The sequence below is a fragment of the Phyllopteryx taeniolatus genome, chromosome 10 (assembly GCF_024500385.1).
Source record: "Phyllopteryx taeniolatus isolate TA_2022b chromosome 10, UOR_Ptae_1.2, whole genome shotgun sequence".
NCBI lineage: Eukaryota > Metazoa > Chordata > Actinopteri > Syngnathiformes > Syngnathidae > Phyllopteryx > Phyllopteryx taeniolatus.
This window is the reverse complement of record NC_084511.1, coordinates 5,356,645-5,381,431: the sequence shown is the minus strand read 5'-3', so window position 1 is coordinate 5,381,431 and position 24,787 is coordinate 5,356,645. Positions and strand designations below refer to the sequence as shown.

Below are 24,787 nucleotides of genomic sequence, written 5' to 3'. Positions count from 1 at the left end.
TATTGACTTGTGATAGGTTACTCCCAGTTCCTTTGTCGTAATTGTATGGCGTTCTGCGCATCCATATGCAGCACAATGTGCCAAGCTGCCAGCATCCCTGTTCTTTGATATTCTTGTCGCACGCACACACACACACACACACGGAATTCGCAGACGACTTTGCCCCTACTAGCTTAGTGTTGCCGTAGGCACGCAACTCAAGAGTGACGTGTCCTCTCTACCTATCTTTATATCTATGATTGAGCTGGTCTGTGGTAAGGTTTTGCAAATGGAGGTTGCGGAAAATCTTTGAACGACAATAGGTTGGTGTTTTCAGCCTTATTGTTTGCTCTCATTCGATTTAAGATGTGTTTAATGAGTTCAGAAGATACTCCTGTCTTCGTATAATCACTCTAGTGTCATTCGAAGGCTGGTGTCAACGCCCCGTTGGTGTTTAGCAATAGCATCAATTATAGCCAGCGCAGCCTTACGACAGCACGTTAAGAGTTGCTAATCAAAACAATAACTTGCCAAACATATTACACCATCGAAAATATTGTTGTATCTTTCTGCTGTATTTACTGCTCGCCAGTAGATTTGCCCTGTGTTTTACGGGATGATAAAAATCGTGAACAGAAAGTAAAACAATAACGTAAAAGCTAGCCTGTGAAACTCTTCGGTTTACCGTATTTTACAATAATTTGGCCGAATAGGTCATTATGATGTAAATTGTGATGTGGTGATATAGGTATACTTATGTATATATGAATACACTACAGACCGACTGGAAGCTAACTGATTACATTTTTTTTAAACACTTTTAAATCTAAACTGAAAGTTTTTGAGACTAATTCCACATTATACTCCCTATTTTTTTGTGTGTGTGTTTGTGTTTTTAATCTTCTGTGTCGTTTCTGTGTAAATATGTAACTGTATTTTGTATTTTCTGCTGCCTCTTGGCCAGGAATCCCTTGAAAAAGAGGTTCTTCATCTCAGTGGGCTATCTTCTGGCAAGTAAATAAATAAATAAATAAAACGAAATAATCACGTAGAATGCAGATTGGAAGAAAACTTGATGAACTTGTTCCCATCGACTTTGGTGGTATGAAATGACTTGGAATATTTCTTCTCAGGTACATGTACACCATGTCGGATTCTCTGTATGAGAAGTTTCTGGCCCCAGAGGAGCCTTTCCCCCTCCTCTCCCAGAGAGCCAACCTCAGCGATGTGGGGACCTTGGACGTCAGTGATTTCAGCTGTCAGCTCTCATCCTGCCATAGGACGGACCCCCTTCGCCGCTTCCACGGCAACAGGCGAGGACAATAATTTGTCTGACATCTATGAAACTTTTTGGAGACTTGGGCCAGGGAGGAACCTATTTTAAGATTTATCAGGAGACATTATCTTCCATTTCCCTGTCAATGCATTAATCAGAATGCCCCCAAGTCCACCGACATCATAGTGTCACACAATAATGGAGAAAGCCAGCATTTAAGCGATTTACAGTGTATTTCTTGGTTATTATAAACACTTATGATCACCTATTTGTATCAAAATTGTCGTGGAGCTATGTCGTAGTCTCCATTATTTTGTAAAATCTAAAAAAGATTTAGTTTGATATTTCCATTCAACAATAAGAGTGTCTTTATTGTCACTGTAACAGGTAAAACAAAATTGATGGTGCATTCTCCTCAGACTCTAAAAAAGCAATTAAAATATATCACACAACAATAGACTCTCACACAGTAAATTTCGTTTAAATGTGCAGTAGGTTAAGGCAATTTGGCACAGTAGGGTTAGGGGCTCTCGTAAAGTTCTTGTATAAAAGCGTTTTCTTAGTCTGTTGGTTCTGACTTTTAATGTCTCGAAATCTTAGCTAGAAATTGTTGAAACTGTGAGTGTCCAGGGTGAGTCGGGTCCCTGAGGATGTTCGTTACCTTCCTTAGGCAGCAATGCCAATAACTGTAGAGTTGCACCAAGGAAGGAAGAAAGCGCGTAGCCAGTAATCCTCTGGGCTGTGGTGACGACCCATTCGAGCACTTTCCTGTCTGCTGTCGTGCAGCTGAAAAAAAATTAAAACGCAGATGGAGTATGTTAGGATGCTTTCAACGCAGCATATCTGCTAGTTTTCAGCATATTCGAATAAAATCGACCTCTTAAGCTAAATGCTATGCATATCAAGGAGGTAATCAGCGTTTCTTTATTATTCTTTTTATTATTGCCCAGTAGTGAGGAATGCAGCAGCACAGTGGGTCCTCGATTTACGATGATGCCAACACATGGTGTTTCGATCTTATGAACGTGCTCACCAAAGTGTCGTCATTTGGCACAAGAAGCCATGCACAGTTACTCCCATACTTCCTGTTTCCCATTTGCCTGCTTTCTATTTATGGACTAGCAAGTCTTTTTCATACAAATGTTACTGCTGCTTTAGTGTAGGTTAGTGATAGTATGGTTGGTTGAACACACTGGTCTCCACAATTGGTTGACAGGGAATTGTCACTTCCGTGTTACGATTAAAGCCAACAAGCTTAGTGGATTAAAACAGAGAGGAATTGTTTGTTTTGCTGGTTTACAGATGGCAGCATGCAACATAGCTATGTTGTATTTAGAGGTGCAACAATTAATCAAAAACTGTTTTGATAATCGATTAATCGTTTAAAGACATCGTTTGACTTAAAATTGTCCAAATCCTTAGGATTTCAGCCTTTCAACAGTAAATATTCTTAGATTTCTGCAGTCCTCCATGAAAGTAGATTGATTATCTGTGTATTGAATCAAGAAATTTGCAAACGTCAGCTTTTACTTTGAAAAACAATGATGAAACTCTTTCCCTATTTTCTGACATGTTACGGAACAAACCACTTAGTAGGTATGGGAATCAAAAACCAGTTCCTGTCGAGAATCGGTTCTAAAATTAAAAAATTATTTGCCAAATTTCCAATCGGTTCGCTTATCAATGCTAAAAGGGAACAGTGACTTTATTGTGCACATTTTGCAGCTAACGCAACATATGGACAATCTAACATTCATAAATTGCTTGGCCTGCAAGTGGTAATAATAGGGTATATACATTCCCTCCAAAAGGACGGCAAGGTCAATTCCTTTGTTTTTGTTGTATACTGAAGACATTTGGGTTACAGATCAAAAGATGAATATGAGACAAAAGTTCACAAATTCCAGCTTTTATTTCATGGTAGTTACATCTCGATGTGTTAAACAACTCAGGACACAGCACCTCTTGTTTGAAGCCACCCACTTTTCAAGTGGGCAAAAGTATTGGACCAGACATTATTAAATTCACTTAAAGTGAATAACATTCAATATTTGGTGGCATATCCCTTCTTGCAATAACTGCATCAAGCCTGTGACCCATAGACTTCACCAGACTGTTGCATTCTTCATTTGAAATGCTTTTCCAGGCCTTTACTGCAGCTTCTTTCAGTTGTTGTTTGTTTCTCTGGGTTTCTCCTCTTCAGGAGGTAAAGTGCATGCTCTATTGGGTTAAGGTCCGTTGATTGACTAAGACCAGTCTAAGACCTTCCACTTTTTCCCCCTGATGAAGTCCTTTGTTGTGTTGGCAGTGTGTTTTGGGTCACAGCTTCTCCCGATTAGTTTGGATGCATTTTTCTATAAATTGCCGAACAAAATGGATTTGTAAACGTCAGAATTCATTCTGCTGCTACCATCATGAGTTACATCATCAATAAAGACCAGTGAGCCTGTTCCAAAAGCAGCCATGCAAGCCCAAGCCATGACATGACCTCTACCATGCTTCACAGATGAGCTTGTGTGTTTTGGATCATAAGAAGATCCTTTCTCTCTCCATACTTTGGCCTTTCCATCTCTTTGGTAGACATTAATCTTGGTCTCAACAGTCCATAAAACTTTGTTCCAAAACTTTTGTGGCTCATCTCTGTACTTCTTTGCAAAATCCAATCTAGCCTTCCAATTCTTTTTGCTGATGAGAGGTTTGCATCTTGTGGTATGGCCTGTATATTTCTTTTCTCAAAATCTTCGAATAGTGGATTGTGATACCTTCACCCCTGCCCTGGGGAGGTTGGCAGTGATGTCACTAACTATTGTCTTTGGGTGTTTCTTCACAGCTCTCACAATGTTTCTGTCATCAACTGCTGTTGGCCGACCTGTACGATGTCTGTTGGTCAGTGCTAGGCTTTACACGATCAGGATTTTTGGGGCTGATCACCGATCAGCAAGTTTAAAAAAACGATCACCGATTCGATCACAAGATGGAGCAATGTCTCCATTTACATGACTTGTTCATTTATTGTACACACTTGTGTACTGTATACTGAGTACTGTATCAGAATCATAATAATCTTTGTTTGTCAAGTACGTCCAAAAAACACAAGGAATTTGTCTCCGGTAGTCTGTCTAGTACGACAACAGACAGTCAATTGACAGAGAACACTTTTGAGACATAAGGACATTGAGAAAAACTGTCACTAAGCAATAAAGGGTTGCTAGTTTTCGGTTAATGTCTGTACAATGTTTTTGACATTTGTGCAACAAGATGCAGAGTCCTCTAGCAGTTAGAGCAGTTCGAATGACTAATATTGAAATAGTCCGGTGCAATGACCATTGTGCAAAGGGCGCCAAGACTTCAAGGAATGTATGCAGTTTAAAGTGACTAGTAGCGCAATAATCTGGGACAATGTTGATTGTGCAAATGTTGCAGATACTCCTCATGGATGAATCCATCCATCCATTTTCTGTACCGCTTAGCCTCCTCAGGTCGCGGGCGTGCTGGAGCCCATCCCAGCTCAAAATTATTCTCTAGCATTTTAGAGCAAAGTTAAAACATCAATGACCTCGAGGGGGCATTCAAGGATTGGCCACTGACATATGTTTAGGTCAAATCAACATGACATGACAGAAATAATGGGTGCTAATTTACTGTACTTAAATTGCTTTATTGCAATTAAATTACTTTAATAAATACTGTTAATGACATGCTTACTCTAACTTTCTCACTGTCCCGGCTATATGGACGGTTGTTGTCCAGAGTTTGCGTCCGTTTGGCTTTTCTTTTCTTTTTCTTTTTTTTTCTCCACGCTGCATTGCTTGAACACAGCATGCTCCTCCTTGTGTACATTCTTCAGGTGCCCGATCAAATTTGTGTTGAAGCATTTAGATGACGTTCCCCACAACATACTTCAGTTGTGCACAGACTGCAAATAACTTACGTGTTTGTCTGAGACACCGCAAAATAGTCCCAGACCGGTGACATATTTTTCAACCGACATGATTGAAAAAAACTTTATTGGCTGTCAGATAGTTACAGTACTGTGCCACAAGACACGTGACAAGGCTAAAAATAAACTAGCTTTTGGATTCATACTCAACGACGACGCGGAGTTAATGTCTTGTGCGAAGCCAATCGATGACGTCATTGATTAGATCGGCAAATTATGACATGAAAGCCGATCAGCATAAAATGCTAATTATCGACCGATACCGATCACACCGATCAGATCGTCTTAAGTCTAGTCACTACACCAGTTGTTTCATTCTTTTTCAGGACGTTCCAAATTGTTGTGTTGGCTATGCCCAATGTTTGTGCAATAGCTCTGATTGATTTTCCCTCTTCTCTCAGCTTCAAAATGGTTTGCTTTTCCCCATAGACAGCTCGGTGGTCTTCTTGTTTGCTTAATAGCAAATGCAGTTTTCAAAGGTGAAACCCAAAGCCAAAAACAAGCACTATCTAATGTTTAAGGAATCAATCTAAAAGGCAACACCTGAGCAACTAGAAACATCCATCAGTCACATCTTCCAATACTTTCGCTCACTTGAAAAGTGCGTGGCTTCGAACAAAAGGTGCTCTGTCCTGAGTTGTTTAACACATTATTTAGATGTAGATACCATGAAATAAAAGCTGGAATTCTGAACTTTTGTCTCATATTCCTCTTTTAATCTGAAACCCAAATGTCTTCAGTACACAACAAAAACAAAATAATTGACCTAGCTGTTCCCATAGTTTTGGAGGGGACTGTAACTCTCACCATTCTGCGTAAGGGTGCCAAATTGCCACCAAAAGGAGCAGTAATTTGATGACTAGAAATGACACCAATTTAACTATACACTACTAAAAACGACACCACTGCAACCCTGTCTGTACAAAATAACACATTAAAAATGCATTTTAATGGCATCAAAACGTGATACAGTTGCGGTGTCCCACTATAGCAATGCATTCTTGGAAACAGCACATGCAAATTTTCCGGATATTATGCTAAAATCCATCCTGCCAGAAACTGCTACCAGAAGTTTGCCTTGGCTTCTTAGGGGCAGTGTGGTGTGATGCATGCACGGAGCTACATGTTTACTGTAAGCTAAATTAAAAACAAAAAGGTGAGTAGAAGAAAGTCGCGATAGAACTTTAATAAACTAGTTTTTTCCCAGATTAGGTAGAATATATACCTATGAGTATTGTTATATTGCTTGTCTGTATGTGTTGCTACATCGTTTGGGTGTTAATATTTGTTATCTGAAGGTAAAGCCTTCCTGTGATCAAATGCAAAATTTTGCTATCCAGTCAATAGGGTTTTACATTTAGTGTTAGCTTTAATATGGCGATCTCTAAAACAATGTGTGCCTTATATTTAAATATACAATGTGTGTAATTGTTTTTGTTGTGCGTTTAGCTTTACAGTATACTCCAAGTGGGGTGTCACTAAACAGCTTAAAACACACTCAGGGAGGGCAGAAAAACATAGGTTTCTCGTTTGCTGCAAATTACACAGGGTGTGTTCAGGGTGCGTTTGCAACGCAGGAACTTGCATACATTACCTGCACCGTGGTACGTTAATCGTTTTTCTTCATTGTGAGAAGCCTGGATATAATATCCAGCGGGCATTTATCTTATTTTATTTATTGAATTATTTTTTTAATGTACTTAAATTCCCATGGGCATTTTTCTCCCACAAACCACAAATTTGAGAATCGACGAAGAATCGAACCATTAAGCAGCAATGAAAATGGAATCGGAATCAGAAAAATCTTATCAATTTCCATCCCTACCAGTAACTCATAGATCATTTTACACTTGAGAATGAGAGAATGAGTACCAGGATGCACACGTCTGGCAACAATGAGTCCCAGCAATTTATATCATGGATTACAGATACAGTAATCCTCCGCTATATGACGGTTGTTACTTCTCGGTCCCGGTTTAATGCAGATTTTTGTTTGTACAATATTTTTGTCTTATACATTTCTCTTGCGCTCTCGCAATATATTATGTCTCAGCCACAATAAAAAACATTTTAGGATGAAATATTTTCACCAAAACTACCGTATTTTCACGACCATAAAGCGCACCGTATTAAAAGGCGCAGTCTCAGTTACGTGGTCTAGTTCTGTATTTAACACATACATAAGGCGCACCGTATTATTGGGCGCAGGCATGGTAAAATATACGCTTGCTTAAAACATATGGTAGCATGCATGCAGGCTAAAACAATGTTATCAAAAAGGCAGCGGGAGCAAAACTGAGTTCGGTTGTACTTTATTGAAGTATTTAACAATAACAATGTTATTTTTTGATCAATCCTCATCCACAAATCCATCAAAGTCCTCATCTTCTGTATCCGAAATGAACAGCTGGGCAAGTTCTCAATCAAACACGCCAGGTTCGAGTCAGTCTCGTTGCCGTGCGGCTCCTCAGAAATAATGCCGGCTTTTGCGAAAGCTCGAACAAACAGTGCAAGCAGACACGTTAGCCCAAGCATCTACAATCCCTTCACAAATTGTGGCGTAACTCGCCCGGCGCCGCCTCCTAGTCTTACTAAAGATGTGTTCGTCATCTGTCATCCATGGCTCCCACGCCCTCACTTCACTTTGAACGCCCTGTTTACACAGATGTCCAGCGGTTCGTCAGGCCTCCCGGAATAATGGCAAGCTTCCTCACTTGCTGCACATGGCCGAGTTACTGCACTCAGTCGAATGGTGACTTCAGACGTTTCTCCCGGCTGTTCTTTGCTCATTAATCCATTGCTCGAGTTGGTCTTCCAACTTGGGCCACCTCGGCTTGTTTCCGCGTTTTGTTTTTCTTTTTTTTCCCGCGGAAACTCAGCGTCGTCTTCTTGACTTGGCGAAGCTCGTTTTCCTGCTTCCTTCACTTGCGAACCATGGATTTGTTGATCATGAATTCTCTCGCGGCTGCTCGATTCCCATGTTCCTTCCGTGTAATTGATAGGTTGCAGTTTAAACTGTGCTTCGTAAGCGTGTCTCTTCGTAGGGGCCATTTTCGGGGGTCTTTAGCCAAACCGATGTTGTTTTGCACAATGCACACCCTGGCGCTATACACTTACTGGGGGCGTGCCTTTAGCGTCGTCCTTCACGCACCCTTCCCGCTTTACGTCCGCATGCTGTACTCAGCCACGTCCGCTTTTCCTCTGTATAAGCAGCAGGAAATGCTCCCAGTCAGTCAAGCAGTCAAAAAAATAAAATAAAAATAAAATAAAAAGACAGGCAGAGCTCTCATCACACAACAACATTTATAATGTTGGAACTCGTTGCACACATAAGGTGCGCCGCATTATAAGGCACCCCGTCCATTTTGGAGAAAATTTAAGACTTAAGTGCGCCTTATGGTCGTGAAAATACAGTATTAGGATAAACAATAGTATCGTTGTTGTTTTTTTATGCGACTAATATAGAGCATAATCATTCAAGCACATCCTTTTTCAGAACACTTAACTTTCAATTCTAAAGCACATTGAACATTGGCATTGTAATGTATCACTCAAAATAAAATATCTTAGATAAATACAAAATATGAACAAGTCAGACTCAGACTTTCTTCACAAAATTTACACTTTAACAAATATTAAATATTTGGCACATAAGTATAGAGTCACTAACCCACTAAAGAGGCCCAAAAAATGTCTTAAAGCCTGACAAATTTGAATTAATTAAAAAAAATTTTTTTAAAAACACTGTGTTTGTACTCAAAAACATTTGAGCTTTGGAACTGTTTTTAAATCATATGCCATACATTTTATTATCACTGTTATTTTTCTCGTCTTTTTATTTATTGTATGAATGTTGTCTTATGTACTGTATAATTTCTGTTGCCTCTTGAAAATAAGATTTTATCTCTCAATAAGCTTTTACCATGTTACATAAAAGATAAATAAAATGTAAAATAAGGCCCGCCCTCAAGCTGCTGGACTGTGACGTGGGACCTTTACCTGTCAATCAAATGACGGTGAAAATGAGTTTGCTCATCAATCATCGTGTGTGTGTGTGTGTGTGTGTGTGTGTGTGTGTGTGTGTGCGTGTGTTTGCTTGCACGCACATGTATGTGGGGAGTACACACACAACTCCGAGCACTGACATTTTAACGATATTGCCTCGGTCGAGTGGTCGTTAGCTCGCAGGCTAGCGAATGTAATTAACAATTAACTTTCGCTTTGTCCCAGTTGTGTGCTTCTACTGAGCAAACGCCCTTCTGCCAGCGGCTTGCAGCATCGTGAGCGGCGCGGTGGATGTTACGACCTCAAAGAAAATTTATCAAGTCCAGAAAAAACTCCTGTGTTCATTGTGTAGAATGATAACCTGCCCTACTCTGCCTCTGATTGGCCAGCACCAAGGCAGGATTTGCACTTTTGATTCACAGTGTGTGAAAGCTCTTCAACACACACACACACATAGTGGGGCCTTAAACCATGCATCTATAGATGCAGATTGAATATGTTTCATGCGTCCCTGCTAATTTCTGTGCATCTCGATGCGGGACACACATAAGACCAGATCCCTGATAACTGAATCACAATAAATTTCTTTTTGTGCATTTTCTGCTCTGTCAATTTTAAATAATGTCCTGTTTTTTAATAAAGGGATGGGAATTAACGTTTTTTTTTTATCCAATTCATTGATTAATTAAAAAAAATGATCAACAAATAAAAGGATTATTAAAATAATCATTCGTTGCAGCCCTAGTTGTATTAAGGCCTTTTCACACTGCACTTGGCAAAACGTCTAACGCCCTCAACTTTCCCATTCATTGCGTGTGTACTGAGGGAGCGTCAGCGCGCTTTGACGTGACTGCGAGCGTCGCGTCAAAGCAGAAGGGCGTCTGACGCTCAGAGTTGCATCGTCGGATAGAAAAATGCTCTATTTGGGAGCATTGCCATGGTTATGTCAAAAACTCCTCCAATGGGAGTGGGGCTGGTGGAGTAATTTCTGAGTGCGAGTTTGGCAGACTTTTACTGTAAACGGCAAAGGGAAAATGGAGGAAGGCATAATTGCGGTGTCCCACTACCCCGACCTCTGGGCCAATAAAAAAAATAATATATCGAGGCGCCTCTGCTAAGGCTTGCAAACTCCCTTTCAAAGCTTTTGCTCAGCATGAAATACGCCTTGAAGCGCTCTTCCTAGAACTCGAATGCTCACGAACGTGTTTTAACTCAGAGTTGCTGCCGTGAAATTAGTATGGGATATTTCCATTTCATTTTTTTGATGCTGTGTTCCCGCCTCCATCTTAAAATAAGCAAAGTTAGGGCTTTCTTTTCCAATAATGGCAAATACATATTGCAGAGTTGCTGTCCACTCAGCGGGGAAAGCCTCCCGACTTTCTTCTAGGCTGTTACATCACTGCTTCCAAATATGTCGTCCTTTCACACTGAGCAAATATAGTGTGAAAAGGCCTTTACATGCTGTCTCACTGATTTGATAACGCTAGTTTCATTTCTGATCACCATCCAGTCCACACATGCCAACTGATCTGATCTGAACTATACCATGGTGAAATTACCTGTATTGTTATACAATATGTCAATAGAATGGTTCCAATCCCAGTACTGACTGCGTCAAAACTGTTGTCTTTAACTGAGATTACGCTGTTTTCATTTCAAACATTGCTGTTATAGAATAGCCCGAATTTCCGTATAAACCAATTTGGAATTTTTGTAAACAATAGGCGCAGGGATACTTGCGGGTGGCAGAACGCGTGTTGACTAGCCCTGACCCGAACTGAAACAATGACAAAAACTGGCTGTATTTGGGCGTGCACCACCAGATATACACCAAAGGTTGAATTTTCAAAATTCCTTTAAAAAAAAATCAAAATGAATCCAACCATACATGTGGATGAAGTATAAACATTTCTACAGAGAAGATGGTACGATTTCCACTTGTAAAAGGCAGGACCCCATCAGCGGGGTTTAAGGTTGAAGTGTGTGAAATTCAAAATTAATCCCTAGCTGAGTGTGCGATCTATTTCACTGTCAAAGAAGTATGTTAATGCTTCAATCCGAAGCATTAACATACATGTTAATGCTTCAATCCGAGCAACAGAAAAGTGAGTCTCAAGCAATCATCGCCATCTGAGTTAGATAACAGGGAAGAAGACTGTCTACTTTTTGCCGAACAAATTGTTAGTCAAACAGCATCAGTTACCAAAAGAAACACTCATTGGTAGGCTAGGCTCATTTACAAATTATGGTAGAATGCTAGCGTAAGAATGCGTTATCACCGAGCACAAGAAGGCACGCTCAATCACTGCCATACTTACTGTTTTTCCGCTTGATTCTTTTCCATACCAGTATTTGCTGTAATTATGACTTCTGTGTTAATTAATGTTAGTGATAAGGCTTTGGTGCTTACAAATTCAGGTTGTTGGCGCAGAACTCCTTCCTATTTGCTCCGTAAACGTGTACCTCTGCATTTTATTTGTACTGTCGATTTTTTATTTTATTTATTTTTTTTTTTTTGCCGGTGCAGTTCTGAACACCCGACACTTGAATTGATTCCTTGACCTGTTGCTGTCCAGGTGGAACCTCACTTCCTGTGGCACTAGTGTGGCTAGCTCCGAATGCAGCGAAGAGCTCTTCTCTTCGGTGTCTGTGGGCGAACAGGACGACTGCTACTCCCTGCTGGATGATCAGGAGCTGACGTCCCTGGACCTGTTTCCAGAGGGCAGTGTTTGCAGTGATGTTTCCTCCTCCATCAGCACGTACTGGGACTGGTCTGATAGCGAGTTTGAGTGGCAGGTGGGTTTGTGGCGCAAAAACAAAACTATGTAAAGCAGTTTGGTCACTCATTCCCACCACCTACAGACCATAGTTGTTAGGCGCTATGTTCAGTGCTTGTCGTTACGAGATGACAAGCACCAAATAGAGCAGAGTAACATCAACAATCTCATTCAGTGAAGCCAAGGACATGATTTTTATTCATACATTGGATAAAGAAGGATTCAGAAATCTGATGAAAACATTGGATCCCAGGTACGAGTTTCCTAGTAGGAAATATTTTGCAGAGGACGCATTGCCTGCACTTTACAATAATGTCAGGGAGAAAGGTACGGAAAGTGTGTTGGCTATAAAACAGTTTTCTTTTCACTATCTGTAAGATGTCTGTGAACAGTCCATATCGATGAACAGTCCATGTGTAAGAATGGTCTTTTTTCAAATCTGTGAATATTCCAGATACCATGTTAGGCCTTGGTGGCGGCCTGTGTGTTTTGTTAAACTCCTCACATTCCTAATCTGTCTTCCAGTTGCCAGGAAGCGACATCACTAGCAACAGTGACGTTCTGTCCGACATCATTCCGAGTGTCCCGAATTCACCTTGTTTGGTTCCCAAGAGGAAGCCGAAACCCCACCCTCACCGCAACCTGGATGAGCTGCCATGGAGTGCCATGACCAATGATGAACAAGTAATGCGACTAAAACCTGTCAGTTTTAACATTCGGGGACAAGATCAATGGGAACGCTAAAACCCGCATTGTCTTTCAGGTGGAATACATCGAGTACTTGAGTCGTAAGGTCAGCACGGAAATGGGCCTGCGAGAGCAACTGGACATCATTAAGATCATCGATCCCTGTGCTCAAATCTCCCCCACGGACAGCGAGTTCATCATCGAGCTCAACTGTCTCACTGATGAGAAACTCAAGCAGGTGGGCCACGAGTCAATTGCTCATAAAACGGGGCTTCCTATCAATTTTGTATCGTAGGTGCCATTGTGCTGTTACACACTGAACTGTATTACCTGATGGAAACGTCACTTACGAAAGAAACCAACAGTTCGACAGTGGCTGTTTGGAATCACTCCTGTCCAGTCCGCTATATAATGGCCTGTATAATGATTTTGGAGTGTTGTTTGAATGTGCCCTTTTTTTGTCCCCTCAGTAATATCCCACAATGCATGTTGAAAACAAACTGGCTGCTCAAAAACACAGAAATATTATTTTCTGTTTCCTTTGTTGGATTGATTTTCAGCACGAGACAGATTCATGAGTTGTGACGCGAAAATATCCTTTACCTTTTAACTCCCTGCTCAACCAATTCGTACAGTACATTAAGAAAGCAAATAATCAGTTTTAAGGATCAGAGATGCTAGTTTGTTTGGTAGCTTATGTTTTTAAAGGAGTGATTTAATTTGATATTGTAAAACTCAAAGGAATGCTGTTGCACCCTACACAGAGGAGATGAAAACAGAAACGTTCACTATTGTAATACAGTATTTCATATTTATACAATAATGTAATGCATTGAAAAAACAGCAATGAACTAACCCCCCTAAAATGCAGTAAATCCAATGTCCCCCCCCAAAAAAAATACAACTTTGAGCTTTGTATTTCTTTATGAAAGTAACTTCTCTCCCTGTTTTTGCCATTATTATGAATGTTTTAACCAAGTGACATCTCAACCTATTTTTGTTATAACTGCCCAAACGAAATATAAAGGGCAAACCTTTTGTGTTGATTGTTAAAAGCGTTAAAAAAGTAGAGCAACACATGACACCACAGATGAACAAAGTGCTTTGTATTATTTTTGTAAATTAAACTCTGCTAAAACAATATAACATTGACCGTGTACATTTTAATTATACGAGACCAAAGCGTAATTAACGGCGCACCCAAGTAATTCAAAGACTATTTTTCACTTGACTGATGAGTGAACGATATTGTCTACGATAGAAAAATCCCCACATTAGGATTAGTGACTAGTGATTAGGGAGTCATGAATGAGTGAATGATTTGGATCTCACAGCGTGCGATCATTGATGTGTGTGTGCACCCTTCTCCAGGTACGCAACTACATCAGAGAACATGGCCCGAGGCAGAGGGCCAGCAGCACTAGAGAGGGTTGGAAGAGGAGCAGCCACAGCAGCGCCAGCACAGGTGGCGTCAGCGGGGTCAGCAGCAGTAACGCCAGCATGGTCAGCTCCGCCAGCTCCTCTACCAGCTCCACGGCCTCCAACTCTGTCGCAGGTAGAATTGCTACTGAGTGGACCTCCCAACCTCTTGCGATCTGACTTCTAAGCTCGAACACAGTCAGTCTTTGCATTCTCCGGTGGAAACAGTTTTTTCCATGGAAAGAGAAATAAACGGTCATACGTTAAACTAGCGAAAAAATTATTATCCCAGGACTCCCTGGAAGAAGAGATCTTAATCTTAGAATTAACCATTTTATTTTCAAATGTCTCAAATGTCAAATTCGGAACTGCCTGTAACAGTATACCAATAAAAAAAAAATTATAGCTTACAAATCTGCGACATAAAGAGGGTGCAAACAATGAGCTGCGATATAGCGGGTCGACACTGTAGTTTGCGAGGGTCATTCTTTGTCATAAGTGTAAAATGAAGGCACCCAGAGTTAATCCTTTGTTTGTTGAACTGAGGTCAGTGAGAGCAGTGAGGTCTTGAAAGGTGGGTTGAATGCTGAACGTTTGTGCCCCTCTTGAGGCATATTACTCCTAGTAAAGTTTGGTCAAATTTCGAATACAACTGCGGGGTGTTCAACATGAGAGGCTCCATACTTCCGTATGAAGATCTTGATGGTCTCAATTTAATTTCTGTGACACGCTTTTGCCAAAATACCCCAAAGGTCAAGAATTATAACTCGCTTTATGTGTTGACTGGGGGGGGGGTAATTGTAATGGGAAAATTGATTTGACATATGAGTAAATTGAGTTATAGAACGAATTAAACTTGTTGTCAGGGTACCGCAGTATTTGTATACACGCAATTAAAAATGATTACTAAGTCCAATACTTTGCTGTCATGGTGTTCTCCAGGTGGAACAGCTTCAGCCTGCAGTGGCAGCAGCATTGCTAACATTAGCAGAGCTCACAGTGACGGCAATCTTTCCAGCGCTGCAGAACGCATCAGAGATTCTAAAGTAAGACGGCTTTCAATCCACCAGCCCGGTCGTATTTTTGCCAAGCGTCTCTCGTAACCTCCTCTTCTGGCGTGATGGTCACCTCTTTGTAGAAACGTTCGAAGCAGCGCAAGCTCCAGCAGAAAGCCCTGCGCAAGCGTCAGCTGAAGGAGCAACGGCAGGCCCGTAAGGAGCGTCTGAGCGGCCTGTTCCTTAACGAGGAGGTGCTGTCGCTGCGGGTGACCGAGGAGGACGACCGCGCCGACGACCTGGACGTACTCATGTGACACCAGTGAATGAATCAGTGCTCCCTCTAACGCCCGTAGAGCTTGGCATGCTTAGTTTAGTGTTGGCTAACACGACCGTTTGGCTTTGCTGTTACTAAGAGCTTCTAGTAGCTCATGCTAAACGTGATCACTTATACAGTTAAGGTTTGACTAAACTACTCACAAAAAAGTTAGGGATTTTGGGCTGTTTGGGGAAATAGGATAAAGCTAAAATGCAGGTGACCTTAATTTGAGTCAATTCTGAATGCACCTGGTTTTAACTGTTCAGTTTTTCTTTCTTCTTTTTGCATAACGTGTTCTCCCCAAAAAGATCTGAGCAGGAAAAATCACAAGAGCTGTTTGATCCATGAACATTTTCAACGATGTCCATTTCTGCGATTCCTCTATTCTTTATCTCCTTTGCAACCTGCTGATGACACGCATGACGCTCTGCTCAGTGGCCAACATCCTCCGCCCAACAGTAGATCAACAAATGTGGGCACTGAACTTAGTTTTCAGTGTCACCAGGAGGTTGCAATAGAGACTGGAAGAGTCACAGAAAGGCAGTTGTGGCATTCAGCTCCTTGTTAGAGAACAGCAAGTTGTGTAAAAAACACTGAAACATTGAACAAGTGGATTCAAAAGTTTAGAGGTCAAATTAAGTTCACCTGAAAGCCCAATATCCCAACATTTTTGTGAGTAATGTACGAGAGGCAGTCAAAAAGTAACGGGCCCAATTTAATTTAACTGACTAATAATTGCATTTTTTTGCAATTCACTATATTCACTGTTTGGAGTTTCAATACTTGTTTAAAAAAAATAATAATAATAAAGCTTTGTTTAAGCCTATCCTCTTCCTGTCAGCCTTTTTGGAAATGACATCATTGGATGGTAGTCAGAAGCAGAGAGCTGTGATTGAATTTCTTGCTTTGGCTGGGGAATCACCATTAAACATTTTCAGAAGGTTGGAAAATGTGCATGGGGTTATGGTTATGTCATGAATGATGACGCATGATGGTGATGTCATCAATGGGGACTGTACGATCTTCTCTGATCAGTGCTGCTGCTGTTCCTCTGCTTGTCATAGAGGTCACTCAAAGCAGGCTCTTGTTCTTCACCTTTGATCCTGGACCCCACTTTTTTATTTAGCTGCAGCCTATTGCAGCTTCCCCATATACAAAACTCAATTATTGGTAGGCTAAATTAAACTGGACTCATTACTTTTTGACTACCCCTCATATATTTAAACTTGGCCGCTGTAATAGGCTAGAAGCTTGGATATTGTAGAAACTAAATTTAGCTGCGCTAAGCTCACTCACCGCTCCCTGAAACGCCAGGTCGAAAGTGTGAAGCGGACCAAGCTGAGCTTTGCTGTCGGTCTAATTTGTAGTTCCATTCTGCTGTTAAGGCTTAGAGGGAGCATTGAACCACATGCATGTTAAAGCCCGCGCCGCCTCTGTATGATTCAGTAACCTTCAGCATTGTTCCTTTTCCAGTCCATCCATTAACCAAATAAATGTATGTGTTGTAAATAATTGCATATTTACTGCTTGTTTTCATCTTAGCCCCAGCGATAATGGTTTAATTAAATGGGTTTTCCCCTCTCTATGTGTAAAAGTAGTGATGCTATTCAAATTTAGTAGTATTTTTATTCATATTTAGAGTCGATAGTTTTGTTGGTTTAAGCAATTTTTCACCCCCTGATAGCACTCCGAATGTAACTCTGCCACGCACAGATGAATGAATGAATGAATCGACGGTCTTATTGGAAGTCTTATCACAGAGTGTGTTCATGTACCGTACTGTGCACGGCTACCACGGTTTCTGAATTCTCACGTCAAGCTAATAACTCCTTGAATTGATATACAAGGTCTGATGCCTTTGTAAGTCATAACCTTTTGGTTCGCTCCATCTCTTAACAGCCTTGATACGTCATTATATACTCTAACTTTGGCTCTCCTGAATTGATTTTTAATTGCAGCAATTCTTCTTTTCAAAGCAGTTCTATGTATTCTGTAGTGTTTAAGTAGTAAAATTCTATTTTGGGAAGCAAAAAGATAATTTTGAAAAGAAAAAAGTCACAGTGTGATGCAATGAAAATGTGTAAATAATGTTTTGCTGATTATGACATTAAAATGATTGATGAAAATGTCAGCTGGCACAGTCATTTGACACTGAGGTTATGAACAACAGCACGTGAATACGTCGGGCACAAGAAGGCACGCTCAGTTACCATCGTACTACCTAGTTTTCATCTGATAGTTTTGGTCTTCATACTAATATTTACTGGAGTTATATTATATTTATGGCCGTGACCTGGTGTTCATACTAATATTTACTGAAATTATGACTTTACTGCTGCATTAGTATAGGCTAGTGATAGACAATCGAACGGAACCCAATAATAAACCGAGGACTCCTTGTAATTAAAAATGAAATATAACACGATGTACTTAGTATATCATGTTTATCTACTGTTAAAATACTGAATATATGTTTGGTCTGGCAGTGTGGTGTATTGTGTGCAATATATAAAAGAAACTATACATCATGAATGCACAATGTTTTGTTCATCTTATAAGTAGTTGAAAAAAATTGTTCAGTCAACTAAAACAACCCCCCCCAAAAAAAAAGAAACAGGCCTACCAGCTATAAATGAAAGGGCAGAAACTAAATTTATGAAATTAAGACCTACTGTGATATATATATATATATATACTACCTGTTTTTGTTCAGAAAATAGTAGAACTACTCCCACAAAACAAAACAAAAAATGCTTTCAAAAGTATACAAATTAATCTCAAGTACTAATTCAATACACTTGCCAATTGCAAAATGGGGAAAAGACCTCTTAGTGTCTACTGACGATAATTACTGGGCACAAATCTCTAGAAATACATTCTCAATGACCAAAAAAAAGTCATTTACAGCTAAGCCAGTTCAAAGTACTCCATAGATCACACGTTACGCAATATAGTATGCATAAAGTGGGCTCTTCAAAATCAAACGTGCACTCATTGTACTGAAAATGGTCCACTTTTTTGCATGCTCTCTGGCATTGTGCACCAATAAACCACTTCTGGTCACTAGTTACACAGAAACCTTCCTCGGTTTTGAACTGTAGGATTCCGATTTCTCCTCATCTTTGTCTGCTGCGTAATTTAACAGGGAAAGTTAAGAGAGTTGGTCACCTTTCATTAAAATGGTGACCCTTTAAGCTTGATTCTGTTTTCCTGGGAAAGAATGTGATACAGAAATGTAATGTGTAATATAAAGTGACCAAATCATTTCTTGACATTTTAGACCCCTGTGCACACCATAGGGTCACTTGCATGCACTTGAACCCCTATCCTTCTGGATCTGCGAGGTTTTCCTCTGGGGATGCTGGGCCTGTTTCCCCCTCCTCCTCTTGGGTCTGGTTGTGTCCATGTTGCCCTCCTCAGGGCTGCCGGGGAGGTGCCCGCTGGCCCCGCTCCAGGAGTCTCGTCCTGCTCTCCGGGTGCGGGCTTGGGGGCCGTCCTCTTCCTTCTTTCCGGGGCGCTCCGCCGTGGTTCTCGGGCCTCTCTCCCTTGGGCAGCTGGGTCCCCAGCTGCCTCGGGGCTTAAGGTAGGGTGCCAGCGTCTCCTGCCTTGGACGGACCCACCTTCTGGGCCTTGTTCTGGTCGCTGGGCAATGGTCGGTATGGGGGATTAGCTGTAGGTGCTCTGTCCTGAGTTGTTTAACACATCTAGATGTAAATACCATGAAATAAAACCTGGAATTATGAACTTTTGTCTCATATTCATCTTTTGATCTAAAACCCAAATGTCTTCAGTATACAACAAAAACAAAGGAATTGACCTTGCCGTTCGAAATACTTTTGGAGGGAACTGCATATATATATATATATATATATATATAATATTTTTAAACTATTTATTGACAACAGAGCTACCAACTGAATACTCACAATAGGTTTTAGTGAGGATGATGAGTATTTTGATAATTCTACTACAGTCCATAGATATTACATAAAATCACGTACATGAGAATTGAATTTGAAACAAAAATTGGATACATGGAATTTCAATATTCACATGAAAATCGTACGGTATTACAGTAGGGGTTTTGAATTTCAGATTGAAAAATTTAACCTGGTTTAATACAATTAAACAATTCTTTTTATTGAAATAGAGTGCGATTTTAATGTTGTACTGACGTGTCCATTGGAATTGCTTGAGTGGCCTGGAAGAATATCATTGCAACTAATAATTAGGAAGTGTTGCTGTAAATAATTTTTTTATTTAAAAAAATTGTATGCGGTGAAGAGATGTTTTTAATGCTACAATATCTAGAAGTGCTAAAAGTCTCAATTTTATTTTTCTGATGGTCTTCTTTATTGCGTTTGGTTATTTAGAAAAACATTCCGGTTTCCGTAGAAACCGGAAGTACTTGGAATACGTGACGTAATTTTTATTTACAACGTCGAGAAGCTAGACTAGAAGCAAGGTAGTTTATGGTACAGTATTAGATGTTTTACAGTTATTCCGACAGTATCTAGTTGGAACTTTGAACGCTTACGCGGTGTTTGCATGGGGGCTCACGGCCATTTGGGGAATGAGCCCGAGTCTATCGACTACTCAGTTCACGAAGCGTGGAACGAGGCCACCAACGTTTACCTGCTGGTTATCCTGGTTAGCTTCGGCCTGCTCATGTACGCCAGAAAGTGAGCACACTCGGCTTCTGTTGCACCATTTCTATCGCTACATGCTTACTGTAATACTGTACAACGGGCATTCCACGATTGGAGGAACATTTTTGAAAAAAAAACCGGACCATTTAATTTAACACACTATTTTGTTTTTAAGTTTAAAAAAAAAACTAACAAAAAAAACAGGTAATAAATTATTTAATTTGAGTCGTCCAGCCCAACCATCGACAATCAATTTTTAATTATTTTATTCTTCAACAAGGTCTGTTCACTGTACATAATCATTTTTAAAGATGTACTACGGAGACATGTACTATGACATTTGCTATTTGATGAAATTGAGAAATGCAACTCTTAACAATTGCCAAATGGTTTGGAGGTTTGTCCATGTTATTTTGAGAATGGCTTTCGGTTTGAAGAAATGAACCAAACCAATGGATAAAATCTGTAATTACCGTATTTTCACGACCATAGGACGATGACTTCGGCTGGAAACTTTTCTTTAGGCAGCGTCTTCCTCTTAAAAATCCATTACCATGGCAACCAAGCACAACAGTAAAAGCCGACTTCTCGTGCCCCGTTGTGCGTATCGCTACCGTGATAGTCCCCTTCTTCTCTACAGTGTGGTTCACCGGGATGTCGAATGTGAGCGACACCTCGTCCATGTTGGTGATGTGGTTGGGCTAGATGTGTTTGTCGGCAATCTTTTTACTGCAGTAGGAGCGGAAGATGGCCAGCATTTCCTTGTAATCTGCCGGAAGTTGCTTCGCCAGGGTAGTCCATGCCCGGATGAATAGATGGCGCTGTTTCATAAAACGAAAGCACCAAGACGGACCTCCTTGAAAATGTTACATTTTCATTTCTTCTGCAAGCGTTATTGCCCTCTGTCGAATGGTGACTGTGGGGACCGGCTGTTCTTTGCTCATTAATCCATTACTCGAGTTGGTCTTCCAACTCGGGCCACCTTGCCTTGTTTCCACGGAAACTCAGTTTCGTCTTCTTGACTTGGCGAAGCTCGTTTTCCCGCTTCCGCCACTTGCGAACCATGGATTCGTTGATCTTGAATTCTCTCCCAGCTGCTCGATTCCCATGTTCCTCCGCGTAACTGATAGCTTGCAGCTTAAACTGTGCTTCGTAAGCGTGTGTCTTCGTAGGTGCCATTTTCGGGGGTCCTTAGCCAAACCAATGTTGTTTTGCACAATGCACACCCCGGCGCTACATACCTACTGGAGGCGTCCGCATGCTGTACTCAGTCACGTCCGCTTTTCCTCTATATAAGCAGCGTGTCGGCAGAAAATGCTCCCAATCAGTCAAGCGGAGCGCTCATCGAAGTCACACAAGTTTTACAGATTTTGGACCTCGGTGCACACATAAGGCGTGCCGCATTATAAGGCGCCCCCTCCGTTTTGGAGAAAATTTAAGACTTTTAAGTGCGCCTTATGGTCATGAAAATACAGCAGGTATGTAACTAAAATACAAAAAATATATATAAGGAGGAACAAAGCAACAAAAATGACGAGTGTGGAACAGTCTGGTAGAACAAATGGACCTAGACGACCAGATGATACATTTAATTATGCTGCAATATCGATCAAGAAGGCGGCGCCGTAGGTGGTATGTGGAACGCCGATTACATCACAGCATGTGATTAAAACGGACCAATCACGAGAGATGATCTCCACGGCATTCTACAAGCGGCAAAAAATTTTTGCCGTGTGCGCGTCGAGCATAAAGTATAAAGAGGCCTTTAAGGTTTAAGTCAAAAATGTCCTATGTTGTTCTTATTAGTTGAACATAAGATGTTTAAACAGGCCAAATTCAGATGTTTCAGTGGCATCCGCTCAAACTTCACAGAATACAATAATATTAGTTAGTCTTCTATCGTGTTGGATCCAGTAAATGTGTGATTTTCAGCGCCAAATTCGAGGAACATTTTCATCTTTGTTGGAACCACAGAAAATCTCTACCGATTTAAAAATTTCAAAAACTAGGTGGTAAAGGGATTTCCCAAAAAGTATTACCTTCCACGAAACGATGAGAACACGCGATTTTGGTGGACTTCCAGTAAATTCACATGCCCGAAATCCGGCACAGCGAAATGGAAAGAAAATAGCGGCTGTTTCTCTGGATTTATTAACATACCTACTGTAATGTCATTTTGTGATATAGTAACTGGATCGAGTTGGTTTGAGTAACACAACCCATTGCAGCTGAAAACATAAATATGAATAAAAGAAAAATGCTGCTGAGTCATGTAGTTCACTCTCTTTTCCTCTCCCTCCAGATGGCTGCTGTTGCATTTAGTTTAGGGCCACTACTTTAGAACATAACTATAGCTATTTAAAATGTCAATGACCAAAACAAAAAAAAAGTTTTAACAATTCCAAGAACCTCAACAAAATCACCCAAAAAGCTGATTCAAAACGTATTTTATCTGTAATATTTTATATGTAAGTTGGTCATCAAGAGTTTTTTTTTTTTTTACTGTAATATGTGAAATAAATGACAACTTGACACATTCTATTGGTGATGCAGCCAAATGTTGTTTCGTTATGTAGAAATAAGCGGAAGATCATGCGCATCTTTACCCTGCCTCCCACTGCTGAGAGCAGCCCAGAGCCCAACTTCTATGACAGCCTGCAGAAGGTCCGCCTGAGACAACAGCTGGAAATGTACTCTCTAGGTTGGTATCAAGTCTGCTTCTCAGTTTAGCAGTAATTCAGTTGCCCCATCTGCAATGTACTAAGGCAGATATTTAGTATTAGAAAATGTCTCGCACAACACCACACTGGTTTGAAATTACTGGGTGAAGGCACCTGTTACTTTATGATATCCTAACCTAAAGTCCTGTTGTGTTCTAGCCAGGAAATATGATCAGCAACAGCATCAGGGCCAAGCAGACAGTGTGCAGCTTTCCATGGAATGAGGGTTCTTCTCTGGACAAGAAAGTCATGTACAGTAGCAAACAGATGCATGCCTTTATTTTGGCCAATTCTTGGGAAGACCGATGCATGAAGACTGAGATGTTCTGTTGTGGAGTAGCTTATACATCTTGTGAGTTGCCACTTTAGCAACTTCAACTTCAAGTAACGACAAATGAGATGTTCTTTAATTTAAGACATGATAGCATTTGGTTTCCATTATCAATTGAGTATCAAGTGATCAGGATTATCAAGAGTTTGGTTTTGTTCTCAGCGCCATTTAACATTCATAATCTTCAGTATTGAATGTTCTGAATTCATGGTTTAAAATGAGAAAAATCTCTGCACCTCATTAGTGTTTGTACAATATTTTTGTGTTATCCATTGCTCTTGCTCTCAATATATTATGTTTAAATGTGTTTGTGTTGTTTTATGTGTGTTAATAGACATTCAAAGATGTTAGGTGCCAGAAATGCGAAAAAATATGCCAAGGGTATATTTAAATAAGATATCACTTACTGCTGAGGTGGACTGGAATGTAAACCCCTACAATGGAGGGGGTGTTACTGCATACAAATAAGTTTATGAATGGGTAACCATAAGTTGTGGGCATCGTTTCTTGGCCAATGGACACTATACTTGTAAAAGTGGGTTTATGAACAAGTTGTTATTCCGCCGAATGGCCACTGCATGGAATATGGGTGCTTGCTGCAATGTTGTCTGATGCTAGTGATGTCACGAGGATACTCGCCCACAAAACCAGGAACATTTCGGTGAAAATGAATCAACAATTCAGTACTATATTGTTCTCAGTCTCTGCACAGGTTTTCAGCACTAAACATATAATGTAATTTAGCAACAAAACACAGATTTACATTTTGGGGCACTTAAAGGACTTTATTGAGCTCAGGAAATAGGATAATTTTCTCAAATTCACACTTTAGTTGCTAATGAAGTTTAATATTGATTGAACATTTTTGGTGGTAAATATTTACTGGACAAGGGAGGAATGTAGAAACAGTCATGTATACTAACTTTAACGACCTCCATATAGTGACTTTCTAATATGGACTTAGTATAAGTGTCAATTTCATTTAAAAAAACAAAACACTTTGGTTTTGTGATGGCCCCTCTAATTGCTACTTCTCTTTGACCCAGTTTTGTATTCACTTTGTCCCTATTTGGCTAAGACCACCCTGTTTCCTCTGCGGAGAGGACCCACTTTTGAGAGAGATGTGTTTATGTTGACAGCGCTGGCTTGGGAGTGGAGATCTTCGCTTGAGGCAGATAAGCTCCAAATTCGAATGACCTGATTTCAGGCCTTTTGACACAAAAAGCTGGCTGTGCTTAGCCAGCACCAGCCCATATAACCAGTGTGACAGCGTAATGGTGGATCAGTTGGTTTGTGCTAGCTAGCTTGCCAGCTAAACGTACGTCACCTGCGGGCTAGATGATTGATAGATTTGGGGCAGGGATAGGTGGTGACCATCTTAGTCAAGTTTTTGATCTGCACCCAGCCCTTGTTGACAAAATGGGTATGATGTGACCGGACAAGTCTGGCCCCCCAGAGAAAAAACAAACAAATAAACAAAAAAAACCCTAAACAAAACCCTTTGACCCAATCTGGTCGTCCAACTAAAATCGGGCTTGAACCGCCACTGGTGACAGATTCCCACTGCTCCAGGCTTCTGGTTACCGATTGATTGAAGCTTGTGGCTGCTCAGCTCCCTGCACGTGAAAGCTCGTGAGCCTGTCTGCAAGCCCGCACCGAGCGGTGCTTGCCTCCCCCCCGACTCAGTAGC

General features: G+C 40.7%; 2 protein-coding genes across 5 annotated transcripts; both read left to right on the top strand.

Moving 5' to 3' along the window:
* The first annotated feature begins 191 nt into the window (after positions 1-191).
* On the top strand, positions 192-17,528 carry fam199x (family with sequence similarity 199, X-linked). Of its 3 annotated transcripts, none has more exons than XM_061787897.1 (9): positions 192-302; positions 944-989; positions 1,113-1,292; positions 11,777-11,996; positions 12,503-12,661; positions 12,741-12,902; positions 14,036-14,219; positions 15,026-15,129; positions 15,222-17,528. In XM_061787897.1, the coding sequence occupies exons 3-9, from the start codon at positions 1,117-1,119 to the stop codon at positions 15,393-15,395; spliced, it is 1,179 nt and encodes a 392-aa protein (XP_061643881.1). In that variant the 5' UTR covers positions 192-302; positions 944-989; positions 1,113-1,116; the 3' UTR covers positions 15,396-17,528. The 3 variants fall into 3 exon arrangements, with proteins under 3 accessions (XP_061643881.1, XP_061643882.1, XP_061643883.1); XM_061787898.1 differs by having other exon boundaries at positions 226-302; positions 944-993; XM_061787899.1 differs by lacking the exon at positions 944-989 and having other exon boundaries at positions 235-302.
* Positions 17,529-19,796: 2,268 nt separating this feature from the next.
* On the top strand, positions 19,797-23,404 carry smim19 (small integral membrane protein 19). 2 transcript variants are annotated; one of them, XM_061786764.1, is made up of 3 exons: positions 19,797-20,067; positions 22,623-22,747; positions 22,926-23,404. In XM_061786764.1, exons 1-3 carry the CDS (start codon positions 19,946-19,948, stop codon positions 22,988-22,990), a joined length of 312 nt encoding a protein of 103 aa, XP_061642748.1. In that variant the 5' UTR covers positions 19,797-19,945; the 3' UTR covers positions 22,991-23,404. The 2 variants fall into 2 exon arrangements, with proteins under 2 accessions (XP_061642748.1, XP_061642747.1); XM_061786763.1 differs by having other exon boundaries at positions 19,797-20,079.
* Positions 23,405-24,787: the final 1,383 nt, after the last annotated feature.

Coding starts and splice junctions, on each gene's coding strand:
- fam199x (XM_061787897.1), top strand. CDS start 1,117: ATGTACACCATGTCGGATTCTCTGTATGAGAAGTTTCTGGCCCCAGAG. Junction 11,997..12,502: donor ATAGCGAGTTTGAGTGGCAG/GTGGGTTTGTGG, acceptor TCTGTCTTCCAG/TTGCCAGGAAGCGACATCAC. Junction 15,130..15,221: donor AACGCATCAGAGATTCTAAA/GTAAGACGGCTT, acceptor ACCTCTTTGTAG/AAACGTTCGAAGCAGCGCAA.
- smim19 (XM_061786763.1), top strand. CDS start 19,946: ATGGGGGCTCACGGCCATTTGGGGAATGAGCCCGAGTCTATCGACTAC. Junction 20,080..22,622: donor CTGCTCATGTACGCCAGAAA/GTGAGCACACTC, acceptor TTCGTTATGTAG/AAATAAGCGGAAGATCATGC. Junction 22,748..22,925: donor GCTGGAAATGTACTCTCTAG/GTTGGTATCAAG, acceptor GTTGTGTTCTAG/CCAGGAAATATGATCAGCAA.